Source organism: Lepidothrix coronata, unplaced genomic scaffold (genome assembly GCF_001604755.1).
Source record: "Lepidothrix coronata isolate B3197 unplaced genomic scaffold, Lepidothrix_coronata-1.0 Scaffold279, whole genome shotgun sequence".
Lineage (NCBI taxonomy): Eukaryota > Metazoa > Chordata > Aves > Passeriformes > Pipridae > Lepidothrix > Lepidothrix coronata.
Genome location: NW_016690459.1, coordinates 267,684 through 294,665, shown reverse-complemented (window position 1 = coordinate 294,665; position 26,982 = coordinate 267,684). Strand labels below are relative to the sequence as shown.

Below are 26,982 nucleotides of genomic sequence, written 5' to 3'. Positions count from 1 at the left end.
CAAAGGTGTTGCCTGCGTGGTATTCCCGCAGCCAGTTCCCAAAACGGTGCCTGGACTTCCCGCTGGAATAACGCTCGGCAGAAGGCAGGAGTGAACGGTATGGAAAAAGGTCACCCCACAGACCTGCTCCTTACACATCCAGTGTAATGCAAGGATTCCCTGGGCCAGCATGACTTGGCATCTAAAGTTAGGAGGGGGGAATGTTAAAGTTATTTTTTTAAGAGGAAAATTTTAAGGGGGGGGGGGAAAAAAAGCCTCCACATCTACAGAGACATTCTGGAGCGAGGAGCTGAGGGAAGGTGAGGAAAGGCAAGAAAGGGTTATCCTGTACAATTACCACGTAGGAATGAGAGGAAAATAAGAGCCTTTTCTTCTTCCCTAATTTATTCCCTTATATATATATATAGAGAGAGAGAGAGAGTATGTATTTTTATCTGTGTATTTATATATAAAGAAACAGCAAAGGACAAATCAACCCCCGATTCATAAAAATGACAGTTCCTTGGCATCGCGGGAGATGGGAACGCGTCCACCAAGCTGAAACTAATTATCACCCAGCTGAATACCTGATTCCACTCCTTTATCCTACCTCCTTCCCCCCGGAGGGCTTTTCCCTCCTTCCCCACCCACCGGCCCGTCCCCACCCTCGCGGGCCGGCAGGCAGAGGGTTACGCTGCACCTGTCTGGGTGTACCTGTCCCAGGGCACCTGTCCCGGCAGCCAATCCCGGCTCCGACCCACCTGTCAGCCAAATACCTGCACGGGAAACCTCCGCATAAATCAAACACTTCGCAGGCAATGTCTGTCTTCAGCAGGTACTAGAGGAGAGCGGTCACCGGGATTAGCTGTCTGCGAGCATTTGGGAGACCCAGGGGAAATATGTCCAATGAACTTGAGTAAGTGGAGTTGGTTTTTTTTTTCTCTCTCTCTCTCTCCTCTCCTGCCGGGGCTGCTCCGGGGCTGGGGGAGACTCCTGAGTTCTCTGCCTGCCCAGCTGTTGGCAAGTGCAGTTTTCCACACTTTCTGTCCCTCGGTGACCTGTTGCTGCTCTGAGGAGGAATCGCTCCGTAGTGGTTTTATTTAGGAGTTGTTTAAAGTCCTGGTTCCTTTTTATCCCCAGCCTAAAACTTGACACATGGGGTTTCTGTCTAGAGGCAAGTCTGCTCTGCCTCTATCCAACAAGATCTGACAGGAGCTACAGCATTTTATTTTATTTTATTAATTTTAGAAAATGCCTACCACAGTATTTACCAGTTTCTAGTTTTTGAGGGTAGGGGTTGTTGTGTCATATTCTTTTTTTTTTTTTTTTTTTTTGTCGTGGTTGGAGGAATTTTTATTGGGGTTTGTTTGCTTGTTTGGGAGGATTTGTGTTTTGCTTTCGGTTGGGTTGTTTTGTTTTGTTTTTAAGTAAATGGATTCACACTGTGACCCTACCAAAGAATTATAATTGATTTTTTCTTTTTTTTTTCCTTTTTTTTTTTTTTAACAAGAAAAAGAATTTTAACATATTGATCCTGCATAATTCTCGCTTCTAATTTTGGCACTTCCAAAACATTTTGGACTTTGGAGGCTGATGGTATCAGCGCAGCATATTATGCCTCACACCTCCGAAATAAAAGGAAACAAATGTCACATTGGTATGACAGGGTGTAAGAAGGGCTGAAGGAATACTGAATAATGCCGGGGAATGCTGCTGTCAATCGAGTGGTAAAGAGCTGTCTGGGCGTAGAACCCTGTGTGAAATACTTGTGAGTGAAATAATTCAGCAAGAAATCTATGTCTATATATATATATAAATAAATAAATATATAAAATAGGTATGATTACAGATATGGTGCTTAGGAAGGTGTTTTTTTGGATGAAAACCACATGCCTCTGTGTGTGTGTGTTTACAAGCCTGGCAGAGCTGCTGTGTCAGCTAATCCCTTCCTAATTAAGAACCCTGAAAAGGCGCAGCAGTAATTATTATTTTATGTAAATGCCGGGATCAATCTGCTTGGATTGATTAAGACCCAGTGACTTTAAGTTTTCGCTTTCTGAAGTTTCTGGGTATTTGACAGGCGATGCTTTACAGATTCGGGAGTCGTGTTTCGCTCTCAGAGTGCCCGGAGTGTGTGTGAAGGGCTGCGGAGGGACATTGATGTATTTATCACTAATTAGGGCCCGGGCCATTACGTTGCCTGCTGAATTACACGGTTGTTTGGCTCCTGCGCTGCTAACGGGCCGTTAACCCCGCGCCTTTCCATGAGAAAGGGGAGCCGAGGGAGCAGCACCGCCTTTGTCATTCACATCTCGGCTCCAAAGGCCGCTCTTTAGGACAGACCCCCGGGATGGGGCTGTGTTTGCTCACCCCTGAAGGTAAAGGGCCCTGTGCGAGGTTTTTCCCTAAATTGATGCCGAGGACACGCCTGCAGAGCTCCGTGAAAATTCCGCTTTAGTTCACTGGGGGGGAAAATTCCCTCGGGAGGTGGGTGCGGCGACCCCATCCCGCTGGTGCCTGGGCAGGGGGCAGGAGCTCCCCGGGGGGACCTTTTGGGATCACAATGGGCCTGGAGCACCTCATGGAAAACTCCCCAGGGGCTGACGGGGAGCACTGATAGGAGATAAGGGAGCTGGGAGCAAAGGAATGGCTGAAACCTTCGACTTTGGGTTTATTGTGAGGGGGGAAAGGCGTCAGGGGGAGGAGGATCCTTAAAAAGGCTGCTAAAGCCCCTCATCTGAGCAATGGGGCTCTGAAGGAGCTGTGAACTCCTGGGTGTAGCTTTCCAGACACCAGGAGCAGCGCTTGGAGGATCTGGAGTGGTTCTTTATCCACTCCCTACCTCGGAGGATGGATCTGAGCCCTGAACATGTGCCCAGATGTGGCTGATGTTAAGGGAGCCGTGATATCCCCATGGACTGGTCCTGTCACCCAAAATGACAGGGAGAACAATCTCATCTCTCCCTCTGGGACTTTAATTTCACGGGAAGGACGGGGGAGAGACTGGCGTGCCATGGGAGAATGGGATGTTTTGCCTATTGTAAAATATTCTAACTGATAATTTCCATAGTCTTCTAAGCTGAACTTCTGTCTAACTCTGGCAGTGTGTGGGCTTGAAAGAGTTAACCAGGAGTTACTCCCAGTTGTGGTTTTGTGGTCGAAACCATGATCGCCAGAAGCAAATTTTTGTCATGCATAAGGTGTGTTATTAAAACTTGAGTTATGCTCCTGGTGAATGAAAAGTTAAAGCCCTTTTATAAAATCCTGGCAGCAAAGCACACAAGGGATAACCAAGCTGGAGCAAGTGAGCTTTCAAGGGAGGCTGAGTTGGAGTTGTTGTTTTTTTTTTTTTTTTCAAGTTATGTAAAGAGAAGGAGAGATTTGTAAATTAAAGAAGCAACAATCAAATAACTGCTATGCAATTCCTAACAAAGAAGTAAAAGCCCTCTGAATAAACTCCAGACTCAAAGCAGGGGTAAATCAACATTTACATAGTATCTCTGCTTTGATGCTCTGGGTCACATTTTCAACTGATTGGTACATGGGAATGATTCCAGGGAAATTTGTGGAATAGAGACGGGTCACACTGATGAGGATCTTCTCCTGCTTTGTTCTGGCTGGTGTTTAAATTGTTGATCATTGTCGGGTATTCATCCAGAAATGCACTTGTACTTGGATTGCACCTGTGAGCACTTTGGTTCAGCTGCCTGGCAGGGAGAGGGATCCTGGAGTAGTGTGTGCTCAGGGATGAAAAACACATTAATCACTGGAACTGGTTATTTAACATATGGTTGTATTCCATCTGAGGCTCCGTTGCTAACAGCCAAGTTTGAAAGATGAGAAATGTGAAAGACAGTACTGGGAAAGGATGGATATAGATTGGATATTGGGAAGGAATTCTTCCCTGTGAGGGTGGGGAGGCCCTGGCACAGGTTTGCCCAGAGAAGCTGTGGCTGCCCCATCCCTGGAAGTGTCCAAGGCCAGGATGGATGGAGCTCTGAGCAACCTGGGCTAGTGGAAGGTGTCCCTGCCCATGGCAGGGGGTGCAACTGGATGATCCTTAAGGTCTCTTCCAACCCAAACCATTCCATGGTTCTGTCGTGGTTTGTTTCTTGTTGTTCTTTAGGTGTTGATGTTGTTCTGGCTGGTAGCTGGTTATGGGGGGTGAGGAGTAGCTCTGATCCAAAACTAGTCCTTATCCCCAGCGTGTTCTTAACCACGAGTGTTCAGAGGACAAGAGCAGCTGTCATTTACCCAGGCTCCAGCCTCCTGCTCTGTCAACTTTTTGTTTCTTTTCATCCTTCTGCTTTTTGCAGTCCAAGTGCTGATGCTTGTCCCTGCTCTCCAGAAATGCCTTGTTTCACAGGGTTATACCTGCAATGGGATGAATCACTTTTGTTTGGCAAAAACACTGTTTGAAGCACATTATGCTGGTTTGTTGTTTTGTTGGTTTGGTTTTTTTTCTATTAACCAGCAAAGCAAAAGCCTTGTTGACCTTGGGGTGTGTGTTCACAGGACACTCTGAATCACAACAGCTTAGAGGGTATGTGCAGAGTGCATCAGCCAGGCACGTTCTCAGAGATGAAAAGTCTCCCAGGATGGGAAGACAGAGATAAAAACCAAAGGGCAGAGCCCACCCTGGCTGTATCCCAGCTCTGCAGACAGTCCATGGTGCAGCTGAGGGAGGAACAAGGATGGAACAGGACAGGGCAGGGGAGCAGCTGCTCCGTGTCGAGTGTCCTGCCCTGACACGGCCTCCTGGAGCCTCTTGGGCAACAGGACTCACCTTCAGCCAGCCTAAATCCAGGTGCCAGGTTTGATCCCTGACTGAACTTGCAGGCAACAGGGAGAGGTCAGCACATCCCAGACTAAAACAGGAGGACCAACTGTCCTGTTGGCTCTTGGGGCACGTTGGGAGTCCGAGGCTCAAACCAGGGCTCTGGAGTTAAAACCTCCTGGGTGTCAATGTCCATCTCTGCTCTCACTGATTCCTTAATTCTTAATTCCTTAATTCTTCTTTTTCACACAGAAACATCATTTAGTGTGTCACTGCAGGCTCCTCTGATAGGATGTGATGAGGGAAGCATGGAAACTTGGGTAAAACTGGGCTCTGCTCTCAGTACAGTAGCACATAATAACTGGATTAAAACCAGATTACCTGAAGAGCAGCAAAAAAAGAAACACATTTTCTTAAAGAAGATTTCACGTCCCTTTATTGCTGCCATTTTTTTTTTAATCCAAGTCTTGTAAAACTGATTTTTTTTTTAATTTTATTTTATTTAAAAGCCAAAGCTCTTGGAGTTAGGGACTAACAAAAATTAAAAAAATAAAACAGCAAGCAGGAGGTAGGATTTTGCATGTGAAAGCCGGGAGAGAAATTCATAGGCACTGAAAACAAACAAAAAAATAACTGAAAGCACCTAAACTCTTGGAGTTATGAAACTCTTCTCATTGTGTGCAATCTTCCTTATGGTGTGTGAGGGACTGGGAGCTTCAATGCAGAGTGTGTTGTGTGTTGGTGAGATGAAGGTTTGTGTCCATGAATACATGTATATAAGGCATCTTAACTGTCCATAATGAAAACAAGAGAGTGAAGTTTACACTGATATCTCACAAGTGCCAGGTGGCAGCAGATGCTCAGGGCCTGGTTTTGTGCCCTCCCTTTGGAGGCAGATGGTCCTGAAACTCAGGGCACCCCGAAAAGGAACTGTCTGACATCACAGACTGCTTCTGGGAAAAAAAAAATCAGCCGTAATTCCTGAACTGCAAACTAATTCTGTGCTGTAATTTGTTTTGTTAGGCAGGGGAGGCACTAAAGCAGGAATCATTTGTGAAATGGGATTGTGTGGGTGGATCCCTCAAGGGTGATGTTATCAGGTAAAACACAAAACCAGCTGGTGTCCCCCAAACATCACTCAGCAGTGGATTGTCTCCCGGAGCCCTGCAGGCTGAGGAGGCAGGAACCAGAGCAATGGGAAGGTTTATAGCAGAGGTTCAGGGCTGGTTCTGTTCTCTCATCTTGGCTGGGCAGCCTGGGATAAGGCATTTTAAAAATCCCTGTGCCTCGGGTTCTCCTCCTGGGAGAGTGAAGAGCTACAAAAGCAGGGAGTTAGGCTGCTGTGGAAAAAAGGAAGAATATTGAGTTTAAGGGTTATAAGGGTCCTGAAGAGCTGTAAGTAACCTAAAAAGGCCAGGAGACAGCTGAATTCCCTGGATATTCCCCAGGTAGCACCTGCCCCTGGATGGTTTGTCTGGTTCCACCATGGATTCAACCCTGCAAACTGTTCCAGCTGGTTCCAGCTCCACAGGAGAGCTGGAGTTGGGGGATTCAGTCCAAGAGCTTGGCAGGGCTCTGCCTCCAGCACAACACATCCCCAGTCCCCCCTGCTCCATCCCATCACATCCCACCGAGGACACACCACACCTTCCCCATGGCATGGCCAGAGCCAACCCACCTTCCTGGGGTGCTGAGCTCCACTGGCCACCCACTGAGCCCTTTTGGGAACCAGGAGCCACTTCCCAAAGATGCTCACGATGGCCCCTTCTCTTCCCATCCCATCCATGGCACTGTCCTGCTCTGCTCTCCCTGCAGTCCCTGCCCTGTGCTGTGCCCTGTGCAGGGCCCAGGCTGGCTGGGATGGGTTTCCTGGCTCGTGCCTGTGCCACACGGGGCTTCCAGGGAAAAGAGAAGCTCCTGCTCTGTCTGGGGGTGAGCCTTTGCTGAGGGATGGCTGGGAGCACCAGGCTGTGCTGAGTTAACAACCTGCACTGCCCCAGGGGCACAACCTGAAATGCCCCTGCAGGACCAGTGACAGAGCCCACATTGTTCTCCAGCTGCCAGAGAAAATATTCCAATCCCTTTGGCAGAGCAGGTCAGGGGCTGTGAGATTATGGTATCCTGGGCCTTTGCCTATGGATTGACACTCTGTTGTACTTGGCATGTAGGCAGAGCTCTGTGTCATTAGTCTGTGTTTGTTGTGTTTCTTTCTGTGTTTTTTTTTTTCCTGGTTCTGTCTCCGTTTGGATTTTTACCTGACTGGGAATGGGCCTGTGACAACACACTCACTGCTGGCTGTGCTGTCACCTTGTCTCCAGGTGTGCTTGTTTATTGAACTTGGGCAGAAAGGGTAAAATCAGAATTTAGCCGAGAAGTTTGACTTTGGTTACGAGGCCACTTTGTGGGATGCTCTTCTTCCTTGACAAGGGTTTACAGGCCAAAATCTCCTCCAGAAAGCATTTCACTGGCCTTGCTCTCTCCAGTGCAGTGTTGACCCTCCCTGTATTTCTGATAAGAGGCTGCTGGGGAACCATCAGGGTTATTCAAGAGGGAGGTGAGTGCAGTGCACAAAGCCAGAGCTAAAGAAAGACCCCTCCTGAGCTGCCTGGGGTACCCCTAAAGTCCTCCAGGCCAGGGTCTCTATTCTGTGGCTTTGAATTCCTGCTGCTGGTTGCCGTGGATTCCCTGCTCCGTTTACAGTGTGGTGTTGCTCTGTAGCCATCAGCATCTGGCACGGCTGATGTTTAGGTTGGAGGCTTAATCAGTTGTAGGGGAGAGAACAAAGACAAGCAACACAAAGCTTAAAGGCCGGCAAAACCTCCCACAGAAACCCAACAAAAGGCAAAAGGAATACAAGGGTTTCTTTCCTGCTTGGCTGATCTCCCCACTGAGACCCTTTGGGCACATTCTCCTGTTTCAGCATAGCCCTGAGTGTTTATTCATCACCAGGAGGCCACTGTTATGGCAGATAAACAGGGGAAACAGAGATGGGGTGGGATGGAGCGGGAAAGGGGGCCGAGATCACCTTGTGTCAAACTCGGAACTGTTTGGAAACAAACAGGCTGCTCCCTTCCCAAAACCCTGCTCTGCTTTGCACATGACCCCGAGGCTCCAGCAGGCAGGGAGGGAGGGAGGGGGGGAAGGAGGCTGCAGGTCCCACGTGTTTGTGTTTCCCTGGGTTTGAGCCACAGCACCGGGAAAGGAGCGTTTGCTTTGCCAAACACAGCAGGGAGTTTGCAATGGGCAAACACGGCCCAGCCACAGGGAAGGGGCACCGCAGGGAGCGAGGAAAGTAAAGTTCAGGTGTGTTTGGATCTGGATTTGGGTGCCTCTTTCCTGCATCTGCCCTGCACAGAGGTTCCTAATGCGATCTGTGCAATCTCAGGTGCTGTGGGAGCAAACTGGTGGGACGGGGTCCTGTCATGTCATGGACTGAAATGCATCTGGTGTCAAAAAGGTGCCTTAAACACGTCACCATATCTGCTTATCTCCTCACATCACCCTCTCTTCTCAGGTACTGGTTAGCCCTGTTGACCTTCTGGAGTAGGGTCAGAGCAGAGCTGGAAAAGTAAATGGGATGGGGTCTGCCCTGCACCTCGTCTGCAGAGTGTGCTGAGGTGATTCCCGTGGCTCCAATCACGTAGTTCAGCGACTTCAGGGATCATACAGACTCTGGAACAGAAACAAGGTGGAATATTTGTGCAGTCCCCATCATTCCACCTCTGTCCAAGTCCTCAGCGGGTTCCAAGCATCACAGGGTGCCTGAAGCTCCCAGTGGTCCTACTGGAGTATCCTAAAATGCTGCTATCCTAATCCTCCCATCCCTGGAGTTTCTGCTTTGTGACAGAAGTGCCACGAGGCAAAGTGTGCCCACATTTCAGCTCTCTCAAGTTCACTTTAGGACAGTGCCTTTGCTGTGTGCCAGGCTGAGGGCGAGGCAGGTTTCCCACTCTGCTCCAAGGATGGTTCATCCCAGCAGAGTTGTGGGGCAGGCAGGGATGAGGGGGAGATGTCTGTGAGCTGCCCCATGAAGCTACATCTGAAAATGAGATGCTGGGTCCAAGGGCACTTTTCAGAACTTTGTGTTCTTCACTAACTGAGACCTCAAGCTCCCCCCCAAACTTCCCTCTACCCCCAGAGTGCAGAGCAGGTGAGAAATGCTGACAAGGGGACAAAGCAGGGAGGCAGGAGGGAGTCACACAAGGAATGCTTCGGGTGAGGGAGAGTAAAGCTCCAAAGCATTTTTTTTCCTTGTCATATCTGTGCTTTTTCAAGCTCCTGAATGCTCTGTTGCTACATCTGGCCCCGGTGTGTTTATCTGTGTTGATTACGAGTGATAGGAGCCGAGTCTCACCCTGAGCAAGCCCTGGTGCTGCCTGTTCTTCCTTGAGAAGATGGGATTGAGAGCGGGTGAGGATTCCTGTCCAGGCAGGACCCAACAGCCCATCGCCGAGTCGGCAGCAGCGAAACCTGAGTCACGGCGACTGCTCTGCTCGGAGACAGCGGCGGCACTGGAGGGGAGGAGGGAGGGAGGGAGGGAGGAAAGGAGGGAGGAAGGGCTGCGTGAGAAACGCTGGGAGGAAAGGAGGGAGGAAGGGCTGCGTGAGAAACGCTAAAGACAACGAAACTCCCCAGCCACCCGCTGAGGTTTCATGGTGCTGGTGCATCACCCCGGCGTGAGGGAGAGGAGGAGCAAACTCAGCATCCCCGTTATCCTGCTGGGCGAGGGGAGCAGGTGGAAGAGCTGCTCCCTGGACCAGCCTGAGCTCAACCACGTGAGCACAGAAACCAGCGGGATTTGGGTGCCTCGGGCCGCCAGCAGAGCTGTTTCCAGCTTCTCTCCCGTGCAGCTCAGGTGTGGAGGGAAGAGCAACTTATTCCTTAATATGAGGTGACAAGGAGAGCAGAGGCAGCCCTTGATGGCCCCATCCCTGCTGCTCAGCCAAGGAGAGCTCAGGAGCGTCGCCAAAGCTATCCCTGTGTGGTTTGTAAGTGTATTCCCTGCTGGAGACGTGGCAGTGGGAGAGACGGGGGGGTGTGCAGGAGTGAAGCCAGGCTGCCAGGGAGGATGGACCAGCATCCTTCACCCCATCCCAGGTCCACCTCCGTGCCCCTCCAAGGTTCCATCCCAGGAGCATCTCCTGAACCCTCAGCTTTGCCCCTGCCAGCGTGGGCAGCTCCCACAATGCAGGCTGGCACTACCTGTCAGGGTTTCCAGTCATGGAGAGTTTCAGAGGTGCCAGGTTCCTTTCAAGAGGAATTATTGTTCTCCCAATGATTCACTTAAAAGTCTAGACCAGGACTTATTATAAACACAAGGAGAGTAGCTTAATGAAAACAACATATTCCTTATAAAAATGCCATTAAAATGCAGCATTCACTGCCTTAATTCCTGTAGATTTTCTTCACCTTCCCATAAAATACATCAGCAACTGATGTCATGATTTAACCCCAGCTGGCTCTTGGCGACTTTGGAGATTTAAAGAAATCTTCTTATGATTTTTTTTTTAAACCTCTTCTGCTAAAAAACCCCTGTTTGACCCTGCTGAGCATTTCCACTTGGAGGTAGAAGTAATTTTTGTCCACGGACTTGTTATTTTATGCTGAATAGTGTGAGCTGTGGCGGTGACACCGTGTACACGTGGCTGAAGGGTGTGACAGGAGCACAGCCAATGGCTCATCCTCTGTGGTTTGGTGGGTATTCAGTCAAAGGTTGGACTCCATGATCTTAGAGGTCTTTTCCAACCTTAATGATCCTGTGATTCCATGATTCTGCCCTCGGAGCAGGGGGAGCCTCCAGCACGGAGCACCCAGGGAATGCACGGAGGTACTTCTGTGCTGGCTGCTGGTAGGGCTGGCTGGAGGAAAAGGAAAGATGACCAATGTTTGGGTAATTAAGTGTCTGACAGTTTATTAACATAAGATGGAGAGGCCTGGAGAAAGTGCCAGAAGAGAAGACAGGCAGGGCATTACTTTGGTGTGTTGCTTCCCAGCTCACGTAGTCCCATGAGCCTCACCTCTGCCAGGAATTTTTCAGTGGAAGGGAGGGGGTTGTGATCTGCCTGTCTGCTTCCCTCAGAGAAAAATCACATACAAATGATGGAAAAAACCCTAATTTAGATTAGGACTAAATTTAAAACCCGTGAACTGCAGCAAAGAAAAATGATGAGGTTTGGTTTCGTCTGGGCAAGGCAGGTTCTCTGAACACGGAGTGACAGTGTCTAACTGTGGGTTGCACTGGCCTGTAGCTCCAAATTCAAGGAAAAATTGTGAGTTTCCTGATCCCTTTTTACTGACCAACATCCCCCTGTGATGTGTGTGATGTGAGTGGCTGGTGGTGTGTGCTGAGGAAGGAGCAGGCGCAGACAATGCCGTGGTTCTGCATCCGTGGGGCAGGAGGAGGGAGCAGAGGCACAGCTGCCCCTGCACGGCCTCATTTTGGACACAGTTACAGGCAGGAGAGCTGGTATTCCCAAAGACTCTGGGAGTTAAGGACAAGAAAATCATCCCTCCTCCATTCCAGAGTGCCTTTGGGAAGCCCTTTGTGTGTCCAGCTGGGTGACAGGGAAATGGCCGTGTGGAAAATTCTCATCCTTCACTCCTGGTTCCCTCTGTGTGGCTCAGTTTTAGGTCTGTGCGCCTGATGAAGAATGACACCATGAACTTCCAGAAATTCCCCTACACCAATGAAGATGAAGCCTGGAAAACCTACCTGGAGAACCCCTTGACTGCAGCCACCAAGGCCATGATGAGGGTGAACGGGGACGACGACAGCGTGGCCGCCCTGAGCCTCCTCTATGACTACTACATGGTACATCCCCCTGGGAATGGGGCTGGGGGGGCTTTGGTCCCAAAGGAGAAGTGTGAAGGGAAAATATGTGTAAAATATGTGGAAAATATGTGTAAAATATGTGTAAAATCTGTAGCACAGACCCATCTCCTGACCTCCTCCTGTTGTTTGTGTAACGATCCTCAGAAGACCCCCCAGTGCCACAATTACCCCAGGGCACACAGGGGGTAAACTGAGGCACAAACCATCATTTTGAGGGGATCCAGAACATGTTGAAAAACTGAACCCAGGTGTCTTGAGTCTCAAGCTGGTGGGTTTTTCACCCCACAGCTTTTGAGAGATGTGGGGCTGGAATAGCTGTCACAGACCCCAGCAGCTTTATTTTTCCAGTGCTGCTGTAGGATGGAGCTTCAAGAAATGTGGATATGATTTATCCCTAATTGAAACCAATAGGACTGATGTTCCCACTCACTTGGGTGCTTTTGAAGGTCCTTCCCAGAACAAGATGATGTGGCTTGCCTAAGGTTACTTGGGAATCCATGGCAGCAGCCCAGCAGGAGAGCCCAGCTCTGCTGTGTTTGTTATTCACACAGTGTTTTATCTCTGAGACTTCACTTGCTCACAGACAAGGCTAATTTTTGCCTCTGTTTTCCATTAATAAAATCTAACAATAAACAAACCCTTTGTTCTGCCTCGCTCCAGGTCCCGAAGGAGAAGAGGATTCTTCCAGCTGGAATGATGGGACGCAACGAACTAGGAAAGAGGTTGGCTGCAGTTTGTGCTCTCTGTAGCTGTCTCCTTCTCCTGCAGCTGCTGGCAGGATGGGGCTCTTAGCTTGCATAAAATAGACATCAAAGCACAGTGTTATTACCAACAACAGTGCAGGTTATTAACCCTGAGACATACATTAAAATTCTTTAGGCCAGATCCCAAGCGGGCATAAATGGAGCTACACCCATTTACACACCTGAGGATCTGTCTGGCTGTGCTCAGAGGGGTTGTGCTGATTTGCAGCAGCTGAAGAATTTGTCTTTATTTCCTGCTTTGTGACAGCTGGAAAGGGCAAAAGGATTAAGCACTGGCAGCAAGAAGGGAATGGCCAAGCCCTCTCCCATTCCCTGGGCTGATAAGGGTTTCTGTTTCACTTCCTTACAGTCTCCCAGGGTTCTCTTCCCGTGACTCCATTTGTCCTTTGAGGTTTTCAGATAATTAACTATTAAATTAATGGCTCATTTGCCACTGTGAGTTCAGCTCCCCTGGATGTTGTGTACTTTGGCAACCTTTTCTGGTCGTCAGTTTTTAACTACTTGACAGAATAAGCCTCTTGAGTGATACTTCATTCCTTCTTCATAAGTAAACTGAGTTGAGCTGATTTCTCCTCTCTGAAAGGCCTTTGCATTCTGGGCAGTGCTACAATTTTTATTAAGTGTGGATATTTCAGCAAATACCTGAAGGTGAAGCTCAAAGTGGGTGGGAGCTCCTGGCTCACCCTTGGGGTGGCTCCTGCTGCCAAGGGGTTGCTACTGTGGGGGTTGGTGTGTTTTCTGAGCCTGGTAACAGGGGCAGTAAATCCCCTTTTCCCAGCTCAGCCAGAGCTGCAGAGTCAGCAGGTCATGGAGTCACTGCTGCAGGAGGGACCAGTTTGGGATGCTGCACAAAGGGATGGTTTCCCTGTGCAAGGAGGGTGGTTTTGTAGGTTTTTATCACTTGGTAGCTCCTGCACTTTAAGTATTTTCTACTCTGAAGTGGCCACTTCCAACACTGCAGCCTTGTTAGATTTTCACTGATCTTGTTCTTTGGGAATTTTGCTTCCTAAGATCCTGGAGTTTGTGAATTTGTACCAGAATTGTTTTTCCTTTAAAAAAACAAAAGCAAAACCCCAGAATATAATAAAAAAATCAACTTTAAGCATCAATGAGCCCTAAAAAGACTGAGATGCAAAGACCACATAGCAGTTATCTTTCTTACTGTCCCTGCTGCTCTGAGCATTTAATAGCCTAAATAAAGGAATAATGGATGTAGGCCCTGGTTGTGCAGCCTCAAACCACGTCTAAATCATATTCTCTGATCCCATGTGATCATCCCTTATCTGCTGAGCACCTCTGGCTCTTGCTGATTGCACTGGGAGGTGTGGGTGGAGATCACCCAGGGGCCTGTCATGTCTCCCATGCCAAGCAGGAGCTGACTCAAGGTCACCTGTGCAGTTTGCTCCCCAGCAGCACATCAAGGCACTTGGTTCCTGCTGTGACAGCTCACTGGGGTTGTCCACGCTCTGCCCCAGGCTGAGACAGGCCCCTTTCTCCACCAGGCACTGCCACGGGATGGACTACGACCCGGAGATCGGCTCCTTCGACGGCTCAGCCCATCTCATGAAGCTCCTGTCTGAGAACGTTTCCATGACCCAGGAGTACTGTGAGCCACAGAAGAAGAACGGCTTGAGTCTGGAAGGCGTCCCTCCTCCTCCTCCCCCTCACAAGCCAGCCCTGCTCCCTCCAGGCACCAGCAAGCTGGAGGCCACCCCAGACAACTACCTGGTCCCTGCTGGGGACGTGTACGACAACAGCTCGTTGAACTCCCTCTTCGAGAGCCTCCCCATGGCCCCGGCGCAGCAGCGGTGGCAGCCAGACAGCACCTTCAAAGAGGACCCCCAGGAGGTCAGAGCCCTTTCACTGCAGGATTTTGGGGGTCTAGTTTGGGCTCTGCTCGTGCTGGAGTCAGAGGGAGCTTTGCTTTTGCGTTAGGATGCTGCTCCCATGGGATCGTTGGGTTTGGAAATGGGATAAGGCTTTGAAATGGGGGTCTGTGTTTTATCTGTGGCCTCCGTTGGGGCGTCTGGGAGAAGGTGGATGGAAAAAGCAATGGAAGGTTCTGCTTCTGACTGTTTTGTTGGCACTTGTCTGCAGTCGCTGCTCTTCAGTGACATCCTCAAGCCGCAGCCGGAGCCGCCCTGCCCCGAGAGTTACAGCACGGACGGTGTGAAGAGGTAACTGCCAGTCCCTGGGCTTGGGCTTTCCAGTGAACACTGGGCTCTGTGTCCCTTCCCTGGGGAATGACTTCATCCCTTCCCTCTCCCCACTCCAGTCTGGGCAATGACCAGTGCAAATTATAGGGCTCGTGCTTTTCCAGACAATTTGTGTCTCCCCGGTGCCTTTGGAGCAAGTTGCTGTCCCATGAGCTTTTAGACCCAAAGCAGTTCATGTTCTCTGTACAAACTGGTGTAAATTTGGTCACATCTCATGAGCACCTTGGCCCTGAGGTGTCCATGTGAGGATTTTTGTGTTCCAGCCCCTTCCCAGGGAGCACTGCCTGGCTCCTGTGATACAGCCAGATCCAGGTGGCTGCACCATCTTCCCACAGGCTACTTGGAATGGGGCAAATGACAGAGAAAACAAGGATTGCAGTTGATGAGGGTGATAATTACCCTCCTCCTAATCTAAGGTTTAGGTTCTCACTTAGCACTGTTAGTCAACCTTGATTTTAGAGGGTGCCAGTGCCTCTCATTCCTAAAACATGAGAGGGATGTCTTCCTCCTTTCCACCCCTCTCTCAGGCAGAGCCTCACTGCTCTAGATACTGCACCAAACCTCCCAGCAGGTAACATTATTTCACCTCCCACTTTTTATTTGCCTCCTGAATCAGCTGACTGGGTGACTCAGCTGTCAGACGTGGGGATGTTCACACAGACACCAGCTCGTCTCCGGGAGCGAGAGGCTCTCTGTTCCCTATTTGTGCACTGGAGTTCTCTGGCTCTCCTGGCTCTAGATAAGAGGAGCTACCAAGCCCATCTTCAGAGGTGGAGCAGGAAAAAGATGGGTTGGTGACTGAACAGGGCACTTGGAGGGTCTGTGTGAAGACTCCTGCTCAGATTCCTCGCAGCAGAAAGCAGCTTGAGCTGTGGCCTCCTGGTTTGAATGCTCAGAGGTGCTGGTGGATGCCCAAGAGCTTTTGAAAATCAGGATCTTCTCTCAGATTTCCTTGTCCACAGTGACACCTTTCTCTGTGTGACACAAATCTTTTCTAGCTTAAGACCCTGCCCACCAGGCTGAGGGTTCCACAAGCTGGGCTTCTTAGTCCAGCTCTACCTGGATAATCAAGCAATGTCCTGCAGGTCCTCCTGCTTCGACAGGACCATCAAGGGACAGTACTCCTGGCTCAGCCATTTATGGGTGTGAATTTGGAGACAGGAATCTGAGTTTAGCACGTTGTAAAAGTCTCATTGTGGGTACCTGGTGCTCTGGTTTATGGTGTTGGTTGAGCAATGGTTCTGTTGCCATCCACAGAAAAATATTGGTTACAATCATGTCCAGGGATTTTTAAGCCAAAACCAAAGGGTAAAATGAGCCTCTTGGAGAACTGCTGCTCCCTGGGGTGTTGGGGAGGATCAGAATGTGCTGTGCTGGGAGGTGCTCGGTGCTGTCGGGGTGTGTGAGATGGGGAGCAGAGCAGAAACTCCTGTGTGTGCAGTGTCTGCAACCTGTAACCTGCAGGGGTGGAGGCTTCCACGGCTCTTGTTTTGCTTTTTGGAGTGAAACAGCAGCGTGTGCTTATTCATCATTCTCTCTTTGTTCCGTACAAGTGACTTTGAATACACGCTGGGGTCACCCAAAGCCATTCACATCAAGTCTGGGGACTCTCCCATGGCCTACCTCAACAAAGGACAGTTCTACCCCATCACTCTGCGGACAGCAGGAGACAGCAAATGTTTACACTTGTCCTCAAATAAAGTGAAGGTAAGAGCCAAGCTGACAATTCTGCTGACACGCGGAGTCGGACATGCAGCAATTCCACGGGCCTGGGAACAGAGCTGAGCGTGAGGAGTAATGGCTCTGTGGCTTGTGTTGGCTTGAAGGGATGAATGGCTTGGATTCACTCACAGCAAGGGAATCCTCTGATGCACAGGCCATGTCCCTGGGCAGCTGGAACCTCTCACAGTGAGACCAGGGGTGCACAAAGGGCTCCCGAGCCCAGGGCTGGCTGGGGGCCCTGCTGGGGAGATCTCTGAGCTAGGGAGAGGTTCCTAGTCTTGTTCCTGGGATGTGTGGCCAGGCCTCAGAGCCACCCCTGGGACTGTGCTCAAATCCCTTCCCTTGCCTGCCTCAGTTTCCCCAGGTATAAAACCTCCTGTTTTCTGTGACACTTGGCCGGGGCACGGATGGAAAGGGCAATGCAGGCACCAAGCCCAGCCTGCTGTGTGTGCTGACCTGGGCTGTCCTGGCTGTGTTACAGAGCGTGGTGATGATCGTTTTTGACAACGAGAAGATCCCCACGGAGCAGCTCAAGTTCTGGAAGCACTGGCACTCCCGCCAGCCCACGGCCAAGCAGAGGGTCATCGACGTGGGTACGAGCTGGGTGGGCTTGGGGACTCCTGGCACCACTTTATTAAATCACAAGGCTTTTTTTGGCCTTGGAGGGGCAGGATTTTGGGGAGCTGGGGAGCCTGGGGGATGCCTTGCAGCCTGAGTATAAACTGCCTCTCCACTGCCTTCCAGCTGACTGCAAGGAGAACTTCAACACGGTGCAGAACATCGAGGAGTTGGCCTACAACGCCCTGTCCTTTGTGTGGAACATCCACGAGGAGGCAAAGGTACGACCTGTGCGTGGAAGAGGGATGTGGGAAGCCTTGGTCTGCAGCAGCAGCTCCTCCCTGATGGCCCAGATGCTCCCCCCACTCCTCAGCTGAAAGACAGGGAGAGTTCCAAATCCAAACAGTGCCATTCCAGCGGCCCCAGGGAGTGTTTGCCCGCCCGGACAGCGGGGAGGACACGGGGCTTCTCTGTGTGTTTAAGCATTGCCATTAGCTAATAAACACACTGGGTACACCCCAGACAGGCTCAGAGATGTTTTCTTAGTGCTGATGGATAACTCTGAAGAAAAGGTTTTTGCAGCAGCTCAGGGCTCTGCTCACATGTACCTGAAGCCTGTTTAAATAACCCCCAGCTCAGGGAACAAAGACCCTCCTTTCAAGGCAGCAGTTGGTTGCAGACATGACTGACCACCCTCCCGTGCCTTGTGTGATGTGGAAAGGAGCCAGGCAGGTCACAAGATCCCTTTTCACCTTAGAATCTCTATAAAGCTTAGAGCAACAACTTTCCAGCTCTGCTGTCTCCTCAGAGCCTCTCATTAGCACTTTGTGTCGGGTGTGGATTGAGAGGAGCATGTAAAAACAGATGAAGGAAAGAAAAAAAGGAAAGCATAAATACCCCATGTCTCTGAAGCTTGGGAAAACTCTGCTTTGGGACCTCAATAAGCCCTTCTTTAGCCCAAAGGCAACGTGGGTCTTTTACAACCCAAGAGGTTAACAAATGTCTTCAAGGCAAAGTTGTCAGAAATGGAAATATGTCAGGTATGTGGCAAGCCCTGGGGGCACCTCAGCAAAACTGGGTTTAACTCTTAGCAGAAACTCTGTCCCTGCACTGGCCTGGGGCAGGTAAAGGTGAGACTTCAGAGAGCTGGGAGGGCTGGGAGTGAGACAGGAGGGGTCAGGAATTTGGGTCGTCTGTGGCACCTGTTACTTCTCTCCTTCCAACTAAACTTCACACCACAGTTGAGTGGTTTTCTTTCTCATACTCAGGTACTGACTAGAGCTGACACTGGGTTTCAGGGCTGTAATCCTCAGCTGGAGCCTTGCTGAGGGAGCTGTGGGAGCTTCTCCAGCTGCAAATGTGTCCCCAGAGTCCAGAGGAATTTCAAGATCGTACCAATGAGTTGGCAATTTGGAGATAAAATGTGAATTATAGCTGTGCTCAGCTTTTCTTCAAAAGCTTCCACTGGAGCTGACTCCATCCTCCTGATAAAAGAGACCAGTGTGTGATGAATATTCATTTAAGCAGCAGCACTGCTGTGCAATTCCGAGGCTGCAGCTTATCCCTCCTCCCTTCCTCAGGGGCTCTGCTCTCTGGGGGTCCCTTGTTCAAATGAAAGCTCAGAAATATCACCAAGAACATCCCCAGGCAGAATTTTGGGAGTGCTGAAGAGCTGGAATAGGTGTAGGGGAACAAGACTGTGCTCAGGGTGGGAAACCAACAGCTCAGGTGCTGGGCTGGCACCGGGAGGGTTGGGAGGAGGCTCAGCAGCTGCTTCGGTCCCTTCCTGTCCTCCCTTTGCTGGGTGAGAATGTCGGTGCTGAAAACATCATCCTCTGTCCCTGCTTGCAGGTGTTTATTGGGGTGAACTGCCTGAGCACAGACTTCTCCTCCCAGAAGGGGGTGAAGGGTGTCCCCCTGAACCTGCAGATCGACACGTACGACTGCGGCGGCAGCGGCAGCCAGCTCGTGCACCGCGCCGTCTGCCAGATCAAGATCTTCTGTGACAAGGTACAGCTCCAGCTGCTCCAGCTGCTGCTCCAAGGGGGGCTCAGCCTGGTGGCCAGAGGCTCCAGGAGGAAAGGCAGAAAGGTTGTGAGAGCCCAGAAGAGCCCAGAGGTCAGGGCTGAGGACCCCTCACCTGAGCGGGACAGGACGGCGGGGTTGGGTCTGCACTGAGGCCTTTGCAGAACAATCACTGATGAGTTCTCCCCAAATCAGACCTACCTGGGGTTGTGCCTCGCAATAAACTCTGTTTTTCCGAAGTTTTTAAATATCAGAAGAGGTGAGAATTTCCTTTGAGGTTCTTCCCCCATCTCAGATATTTTTTCCCCGTGGAAAAATTTCTCACTGCTATTTTCGTCCACATTTTTTCATTTTTAAAAGCAAATTCTATTTTTGTTGTTTTTTTTTTTTCTAATTGATAAGTTATCAGAGTCTTGGATGGCCTGTAGAGCCTCTGAGGTGATCATTTTTGAATAAAGGCTGCCTTTACCTTAGTGTGCTCCCCATCCAAGAGGCAGCCAGTGAACCCTCTCTTGGAATTCCCAATGTCCTGATTTTTGCCCGATCTTGCCCACAGGGAGCAGAGAGGAAAATGCGGGATGATGAAAGGAAACAGTTCAGAAGGAAAGGAAAATGCCTGGACTCCAACAACAATGGTCAGTGCCTGTGTTTGTTACCTGATCCCAAGTGTGTTGAAATCCATGTCCGTTAACTCCCACGGGATCTGGCCCCGGGTATCCCAAGCCTGATGCAATCAGCACCACTCGGAAGCAGCCTGTCAGTCAGGTCCTTGCTGGGCTCCTACCAAGTCTCCCAAAGCCTTTTATTGACACCAACCAATCCTTCTGAATCCCTCTGGACTCACGGCAGGACCTTCCCCAGGGCAGCCAGCACTGGGCAGCCCTGGAGACCCAGTTCCACAGAGCCCTGTCTTCATTCCAATATTCCTGTTGGGACACCGTGGGAAGGCGCCTTCCCCTCTCTCACAGCTGCCTCTCATGGGGCCATCTGAACTGAGATGAACTGGACTTTCCATCTGTAGGTCTGAAAGGCTGTTTGCTCTCTGGCTTCAGAGGGAACGAGATCACGTTCCTGCGGCCGGAGACCGACCTGGAAACGCAGCCGGTCCTGTTCATCCCCAACGTCCACTTCTCCAGCCTGCAGAGGTGTGGCACGGTGAGTCCCCGCAGAAAACAACCAACCTGTCGCCCTCACCTGTCACCCCCATCATTTCCAGGCTGATCAGTCTCCCACACATGACTTGTGTCATGCAAAAATCCCAAACCAAGCCACAATTCCTTGTGGAAATGTGGTGAACTCAAAGACGTGGCTGTCAGGAGTGGCCCAGTCATGCAGCAGTGATGGGCAAGATAACCTTGCCAGGTTCCTTCCAGCCAGATATTCCTGTGGTTTCCAGGTATCACCTGCAGCTTCCACAGAGGACTGGAGTGGTAGCAAAAATATCAGCAGAAAGGAAACTGTAGAAAAATATGATTATCAGTCCCTGCATGTGTGGGACATCTCTGCCCTTCTCTACCCCCTTGAGCCGAAGGAAACCTAAACCCAGTGTCCTTCAGAGCTCATCAGCATTCCTTGCCTCAGAAACAACTGTCCAGTTTGCCAAAAAGAAGGAATCTAGAGCAGTTCTTTACATCAGATTTTGTTTGATCTAAGAAACACAAACAGGTGTTTGGGTTTAACTGCATAGGAAAACTGATGGGCTGGGAGGAGGGAAATCACGTTTAAACTGTGCCCCTGTTGCCCCAGCCCAGCTTGTCTGGCTCACAGTGGTGCTGTGCAAACTCACAGATCCACGTTCCCTTTCCGTTTCAGGCGCTCCCTCCTGCTGCTCCCAACGCTGCAAACAGGTAAGGATTGTGTGCATTTCCCACCCACCAGCTGCTCTCTGCCTTTGGGAATGTCCTGGCTGGCTGATATCCATAGGCAGTGTGTCCATGGGTGCAAAATAACACGGCACAGTGTCTCCCTGATGCTCTTGAGAGTCAGAAAGTGTTAAACTTGGGCCCAGAATGGACTCAAGGGCTGCAGAAACACGGATCCATTTCTGTCCCTGTCACTGAGCCCCTCCAGTGTGAGCTGGTCCCTGACTGTCCTGCTCTTCTCATTGAGACAACGTTAGAAAGGGAAGATAAAAGATCACAACCATCACTGGAGGGTTCAAGCAACCAGAGGCTATAAAATAACCTGGAATGAAGTAGAAATCACACTTGTGCTGTGTCTGAAGTGGGGGGAACCAGTATCTCCCCCATGATCCACTGTCTGGTGATATCAATAGAGAGACAATGGCACAAGGGTGCAAAAGACTTTTGTTTTTGGTGTGACACCAAACCCTCTGTGGGTCCTCCCTGAGCTCCCCTTAGGCAGGAAGTCACAGCTCTGGTGGACACTTGCTGCTGCAATTACAGACCCATATTTAATTGCTGGTTGGTTGCTGGGGTAATTGGTTATTCAATCAGAAGTTCAGTTACTGGAGTTATTTTGCTGGCTGTTGTTTCTGTGCTCCTGAGAGAGTTGTTTCCTTTGTCTCAGGCTGCCCCTAAAGCGGAGCGGTGCCTCCTTCACGGACGAGTTCGACCCAATTCCTCTGAAGCAAACCAAGGAAGAGGATCCCCAGAGAGGTAATCCCTGGGAGGGGAACCCCTTCCATTCAGGCAAACCTTGGGTCTTGAATTCCACGAGGCCACGTGGCTGTGGGACCCTGCTGGGGGGATCCCTGAGTCAGTGCTGCCCCTTCTCTCTTCCAGTCCTGCTGTACGTGCGCAGGGAGTCGGAGGAAGTGTTTGATGCTCTCATGCTGAAGACACCGGATCTCCAGGGCCTCAGGACAGCTGTAAGTGCTCTCAAAAGCCCCCTTGGGGAATGAGCAAACTGCAGAGAAGAGGGCATGGTGCTGGGGTACAGCGGGGTGGAGGTAAGGCTGCTCCCATCTCCTGTCTGCTCTCCCTTGGGAATGGAAACGGAAAGTGTGAGCAGCAGGTGAGTTCTACCAACAGCTCCTGGCACGGGCTGTGTTGGAACACACCTCATGGCAAGATGTTCTGCTCAGAGCACAACAGAACCTCCTCCTGTGGCAGCACATTCATATTTTCCACCGTAAAACACCTTTTCCGTTCTCAAGGCTGGAGATGTGGGAGCTGGAGTCAGCTCTGGCCTCCTGCTGGAATTCCCTGGCTGTGTTTGAGGAGCACAGACATATTTCTGTGACGATTATCAGCAGCATCTCTGATAACCCAGCTCTCTTTGGAGACTGCTGGGAAGGAAGCAAACAATAAACCTCCCAGATTTGGGGTGGCTTTATGGCTGCACTTTAAGCTCTGTTGGTTTTACAGATTTTTAAAAATAGAGAGTTTGAAAAATGTCAGCACAGAGGATCCTTTGCCATCTTGTCCCTCGCCATCCCTCACCACAAAGAGTAAAAAAAAAACTCTGTGGAAAATGCTTGGGAAAAACCTACAAACCTCTTGTCATCCTAAGACCAAAACTGAACTTCCCCAGGAGAAAGTTCAGATCGTGGCTTTGGCCCCTTTTTTCTTGAGTAAGAGGGAGGGGGATCTTTTGCTGCTGAACACCCCTGGCTTGGTGTTATCTTTGATTTTTATCATGGGAATTTTGTTTTACAAGTACAAAGATTTGCCATGTTTTCTCTCACAGATTTCAGAAAAATATGGGCTTCCTGAAGAAAGCATTTATAAAGTCTACAAAAAATGCAAAAGAGGGTAAGCTAATCTCTCATCTGCTTTCATGCCGTGCCTCCAAACCCCCCATCCTCTCTGGGACGCTGCCATAGGCTCAAACAGCATTTTAACAAGATAATAAAAGGCAAAGCCATGTCAGGCTGTGCCATTTGGAGCATATAAAACTCAGATCTCTCTGGGCTTTAAAGATTTTGGATAATACCTGTTTGTATTATATTTGTTTGGAGGGTGAAGTCTCCCAAGGAAAGGAAGTTGGGTGAAGGAGGAATTATTTGGGCAGTTTAATGGGTGATCCTTTGTGTCTCAGTCTAAAAGCCTGAGGTTATGGAGAACTTATCAAACAGGGATCAATGTTTGCTTCTCCAAACCAACTCTGAAATGTCCCTGGCTCAGGGGGAGACTGTGCTGGCTCAGGTGATGCTTTCAGGGGGTGACAGGTGAGGTTTGTGGTAAATGTGAAATGGCTTCTCAAGTTATTCCAACGTGGTGCTTGTTAGGGATGGATCCCTGTGGATCTGCCCCATCCAGGCAGGGAATGGTGTGGGTTTGCAGGAGCTGAGGAGCTGCTGAGTGTTCCCTGGAGGGCAGAGCTCTCCATGAGGAGCCAGGTGCTACTTTCAGGGATGCTTTCTGGACTGAGAACCACCCCCCCTGTGCTGTCCCCAGCTCTGGTACCGAGTTCTCCCTTCAGCTGATGGAGTGGGAACGACTCATAAAATGCCAGGCTTCTTTTCACAGAGCCCAGCTTAGAGCCCCTCCTGCAGAGTGAGTGAGATACCATCAGGCTTGGGCAGCAGCAGCGACTGCCTGGGAGATGAACTCATTGTTGTTGCTGGCCCTGGCCCAGCTCTGAGCACGGGGAGAGGCAGAGACACGAGGCTGACGACAGGTCCTGTGTTGGGCAGCTCTGCTGCTCCCACCAGCATGGCCCAGAGAGGTTCTCTGTGTGACAGCAGGGCCCTTGGGATCTTGGGCTTAGCCCAAAGCCCTGCTTCTGCATCTTCTTCCTGGTGGCAGGGGCGTGAGAAAGTCCTAAAGCTCCTGGGTGGGATCTTCCACCTCGTTTGGTGGCACCATAACTCGATCCCAGGGGACTGGGCTGGTTTGCTTCGTGGGGGCAGAGCTGAAGGGAGGCCTGGAGGCAGCTGCAAGGTGGGAGGGGAGAGGCAGTGCTTGCTCCTCCACACTGGGATGTGTCACTGAACTGGGAAGCTGAACCACCTCAGCTCCAAATCCAGAACCGAGCAACCTTTCCCCCTTAAAAATGGTTTTTCAATATGGCCCTAATTTTAGGATGAGGGATGGGCCATAGTGAGGTATCCAACTTTGTCAGGATGTTCTTCCACCTGTTCCTGAGCTCAGGGCCCTCAGCTCTGTCAGATGCTGCTCATCCATTAGCCCCAGAAAGTGGAATTGTCTCCCCAGAGAAGAAGAGCAGCACTGGTGGAGGAGGGGGCTGTCCCTGCTCCTGCAGCCAGAGAGGGCCTCGAGTCTGACCTTGGAGAGACAGAACAACTGTGAGGGACAGGGGAGGTCAGTTTATTGTTCCAGCTCCAGGGCTGAGCCCAACCCCGGGCGTGTCAGCGGTGCTGGTGGCTTGTGATGTGGCCACCACAGGTCACCAGAGTGTCATCAGGCAGCAGCTCCTCTGAGGTGACTCCAGCTTGGGCTGGAGTGTCCTGGCCCAGCTCAGTGTCAGCATGTGCAGGGCAGGAGAGGTCCCAGCCCTGATGAGTTTGCAGGTGGACCAGGAAACAGCAGTGTTTCAGGGGAGAGGTCTCCTTAACTCTGTTTGGCTTTGATTCTGTTCATTACTTGGTCTGATACTTAGTGAATGTTGTTTAATAATGACTAGGAGGGAAAACAGGCAGGTGTCCTTCCAGCTCTTCCCCAGGATGGAGGAGCAAAGAGGTGTCTGATGAAGAGAAAAGGCCACGCCTGGAAATTAGTTCAAATAAATAATCTTGACACCTGGTTTGATGAAAGCTGGACGTGACCAGTGCCAGAAGTTACTGCTGAAGCGTGAGGGAGATAAAAGACACCTCCAGTGTGGTACAATGGCAGGGTCAGGCCCCGTTTCCTGCTCCCCCAGATTTAATTTTCAATAATTTCATCCTATTGCTCCACCCTAAACAATCGTCCCTCGGTAATTACAGCTTGGGGGGCAGATCTTCATCTGGTGGAAAGTAGTGAAGCTCAGTGGTCCTGCCTGGCCTGATGGCAGGTGAGGTCCTACCCCAGCCACGGGCCTGCCCAGGGCGATGAGCTCACGCAGATGAACTCGGGCCCAGGGTGACTCAGGAGCAATAATAAGCAATTCCGTATCTTGGTGAGGTTTGGTCTAGAAAAACAATACAGGGCTCTCAGATTCCTAATCAACAGTGCCTGGAATCCTTTGTGGTTGGGAAATCAGATGGAAGCACGGGAGCAGCAGGCACAGGTGACTCCTCTGGCTTCCTGCACTGAGATAGGCAGAGATAAAGGGAGCAGCTCTGCTGCTGCAAAGCTTTTTGTGACATCCCACCCTTGGGAACCCTCAGAGACACTCTGGGGCACCTGTGGGAGGCCAGACCTGGGATCCAGGGCTTGGGGACCTGCCCCTGGGTGCTGGGGCTGGGGCTGGGGCTGGGATACAGCCACGGAGGTTGTGATTCCCCAGGGACACCCTGGATGGATCAACCCCTGTGTCCCAGCCTCCCCCTGTGCTGGGTGGGCTGTGCCCCCCAACTGTGCCCTGACAGAACTCCCAGCCTTGGGAAATGTTCTGGGCACCCCTGAAAGGCAGCACCGAGCCCTGGGCACGGCTCAGAGCAGAGCAGCCCAGACAGGAGGGCAGAGCTGCCACTCCAGGGCTGCAGGGTGGGCTGTGAGGAGCCTGCCCTGCCCCCCGAGGGGTTCCCTGGGGGGCACCAGGGCCCCGTGTCTGTGCTTGTTGAACTGCTGGATCTGTCAGAGGCTCAGCCTTCCTCCTTTTCAGTCTTGGCTTGAGGAGCGTTGCACAATTAACGCTCTTGCCCCATTAATGACCCCAGTGGGAACCTGGAGGGGTTGTTGCTTCCTGCAAAGAAAAGAGCATTTGTTCTCTGTTTCCTCCAAATTTCACACTGGTTTATGGGAACACTGTGGGGTGATGCCAGGCTGCCCCTTCCCGTCACAGGAACAAGGGGCTCTTGCCTGGCACAGAACCACAGCCTGGGGTTTAAATCTGCCCTGGAAATGTTCCCTTTTCCTCGTGTCTCCATGGAATTGATTCCTGCTCAGGGAAGCTGAGGTACCTGCAGCAGGGCTGGGATCCCTGGAGCACAGGGGGGGATTTGCCATGGGCTGGGGGAGTTCCTGCAGAAGGGGGTTCCAGGCAGCACTCGGAGGCAGTTCTGGAAAGGACAAAGGCCTGTCCCAAACCACTTCCATGTGCTCCCAAAGCAGCCTCAGCTCCTTCAGAACAGCCCTGGGTGGGAAGGGAGGAGTGAGCAGTTCTGCTCTGAATTCACACCCTGATAATCCAGGGGGATTTGCCTGTGGAGCCAACGCTGGGCCAAGGCACGTCTGGGAGAATTGTGAAAAGCTCAGCAGGACCTTCCCTTGTGTTGTGCTGTGGCTTTAATCCATCAGTTAATTAATTGATTAACGGTGGCTAAGCCCCTCGGGCCGGGCAAAGTGGACCTGCTTTCAACGTGCTGACCCAGCCCCTCTCCCTCTCCCGTAGGATCCTGGTGAACATGGACAACAACATCATCCAGCACTACAGCAACCACATGGCCTTTCTCCTGGACGTGGTGGAAACAGAGAACAAGTTCCAGGTCATCCTCAAGGAGCTCTAAAGAGCCTCAGGCAGCACTTAACTGGGACTTCTCTCCAAGCCCACGGAGCTCAGCCTCATGCCCCTTCTTGTTGCCTTGACTTGAACCCCCCGTGGCCGGGGCAGCCTCGGGGCCGGGCCACGGAACTGCCTCGAGATCAGTGATGGATGTGAACGTGGAACTTCGCTCTGCTGGGTTTATTATTATTATTATTTTTTATTTTATTTTATTTTATTCTCTTCTGGCGCTGAGGGCCTGACCTGCTGTTTCAGAGCTGGGGACACCAAGTGACATTAACAGGCAGAGAGACCAGAGTTGGTGGCCTTGGCTGTGACTGATCCTACCCCAGGTCTTGGGTTTCTCCCAGACCACAGAACCTTCTGACTGTTTCCAGCTCTGAGCTTCTCTCTGTCACAGAGACTCTCACAGATGCATTTTCAGCTCCCTGTTGAACGGACACTGCCTGCTCCAACCCCCCACCCTGCCACATCTCTGACTGTAAATACCACCAAGGCCTCCACAGCCCTTGTTTATACATTTCTGATGTATTGTTCCTTTTGTATTTTATATATGTATAAATATGCATTGTTTTATATTGGACTCAGTACGGTGAC

At 50.8% G+C, this 26,982-nt stretch overlaps 1 protein-coding gene across 1 annotated transcript; it reads left to right on the top strand.

Annotated features, from left to right (window-relative positions):
* Positions 1 to 26,982, top strand: GRHL3 (grainyhead like transcription factor 3). Its single transcript, XM_017836527.1, has 17 exons — positions 1 to 97; positions 812 to 895; positions 11,381 to 11,567; positions 12,249 to 12,310; positions 13,855 to 14,200; positions 14,450 to 14,529; positions 16,122 to 16,275; positions 16,772 to 16,883; positions 17,035 to 17,129; positions 18,700 to 18,858; positions 19,430 to 19,508; positions 19,895 to 20,028; positions 20,686 to 20,720; positions 21,403 to 21,491; positions 21,618 to 21,703; positions 22,525 to 22,589; positions 26,275 to 26,982. The coding sequence occupies exons 2-17, from the start codon at positions 879 to 881 to the stop codon at positions 26,387 to 26,389; spliced, it is 1,815 nt and encodes a 604-aa protein (XP_017692016.1). The 5' UTR covers positions 1 to 97; positions 812 to 878; the 3' UTR covers positions 26,390 to 26,982.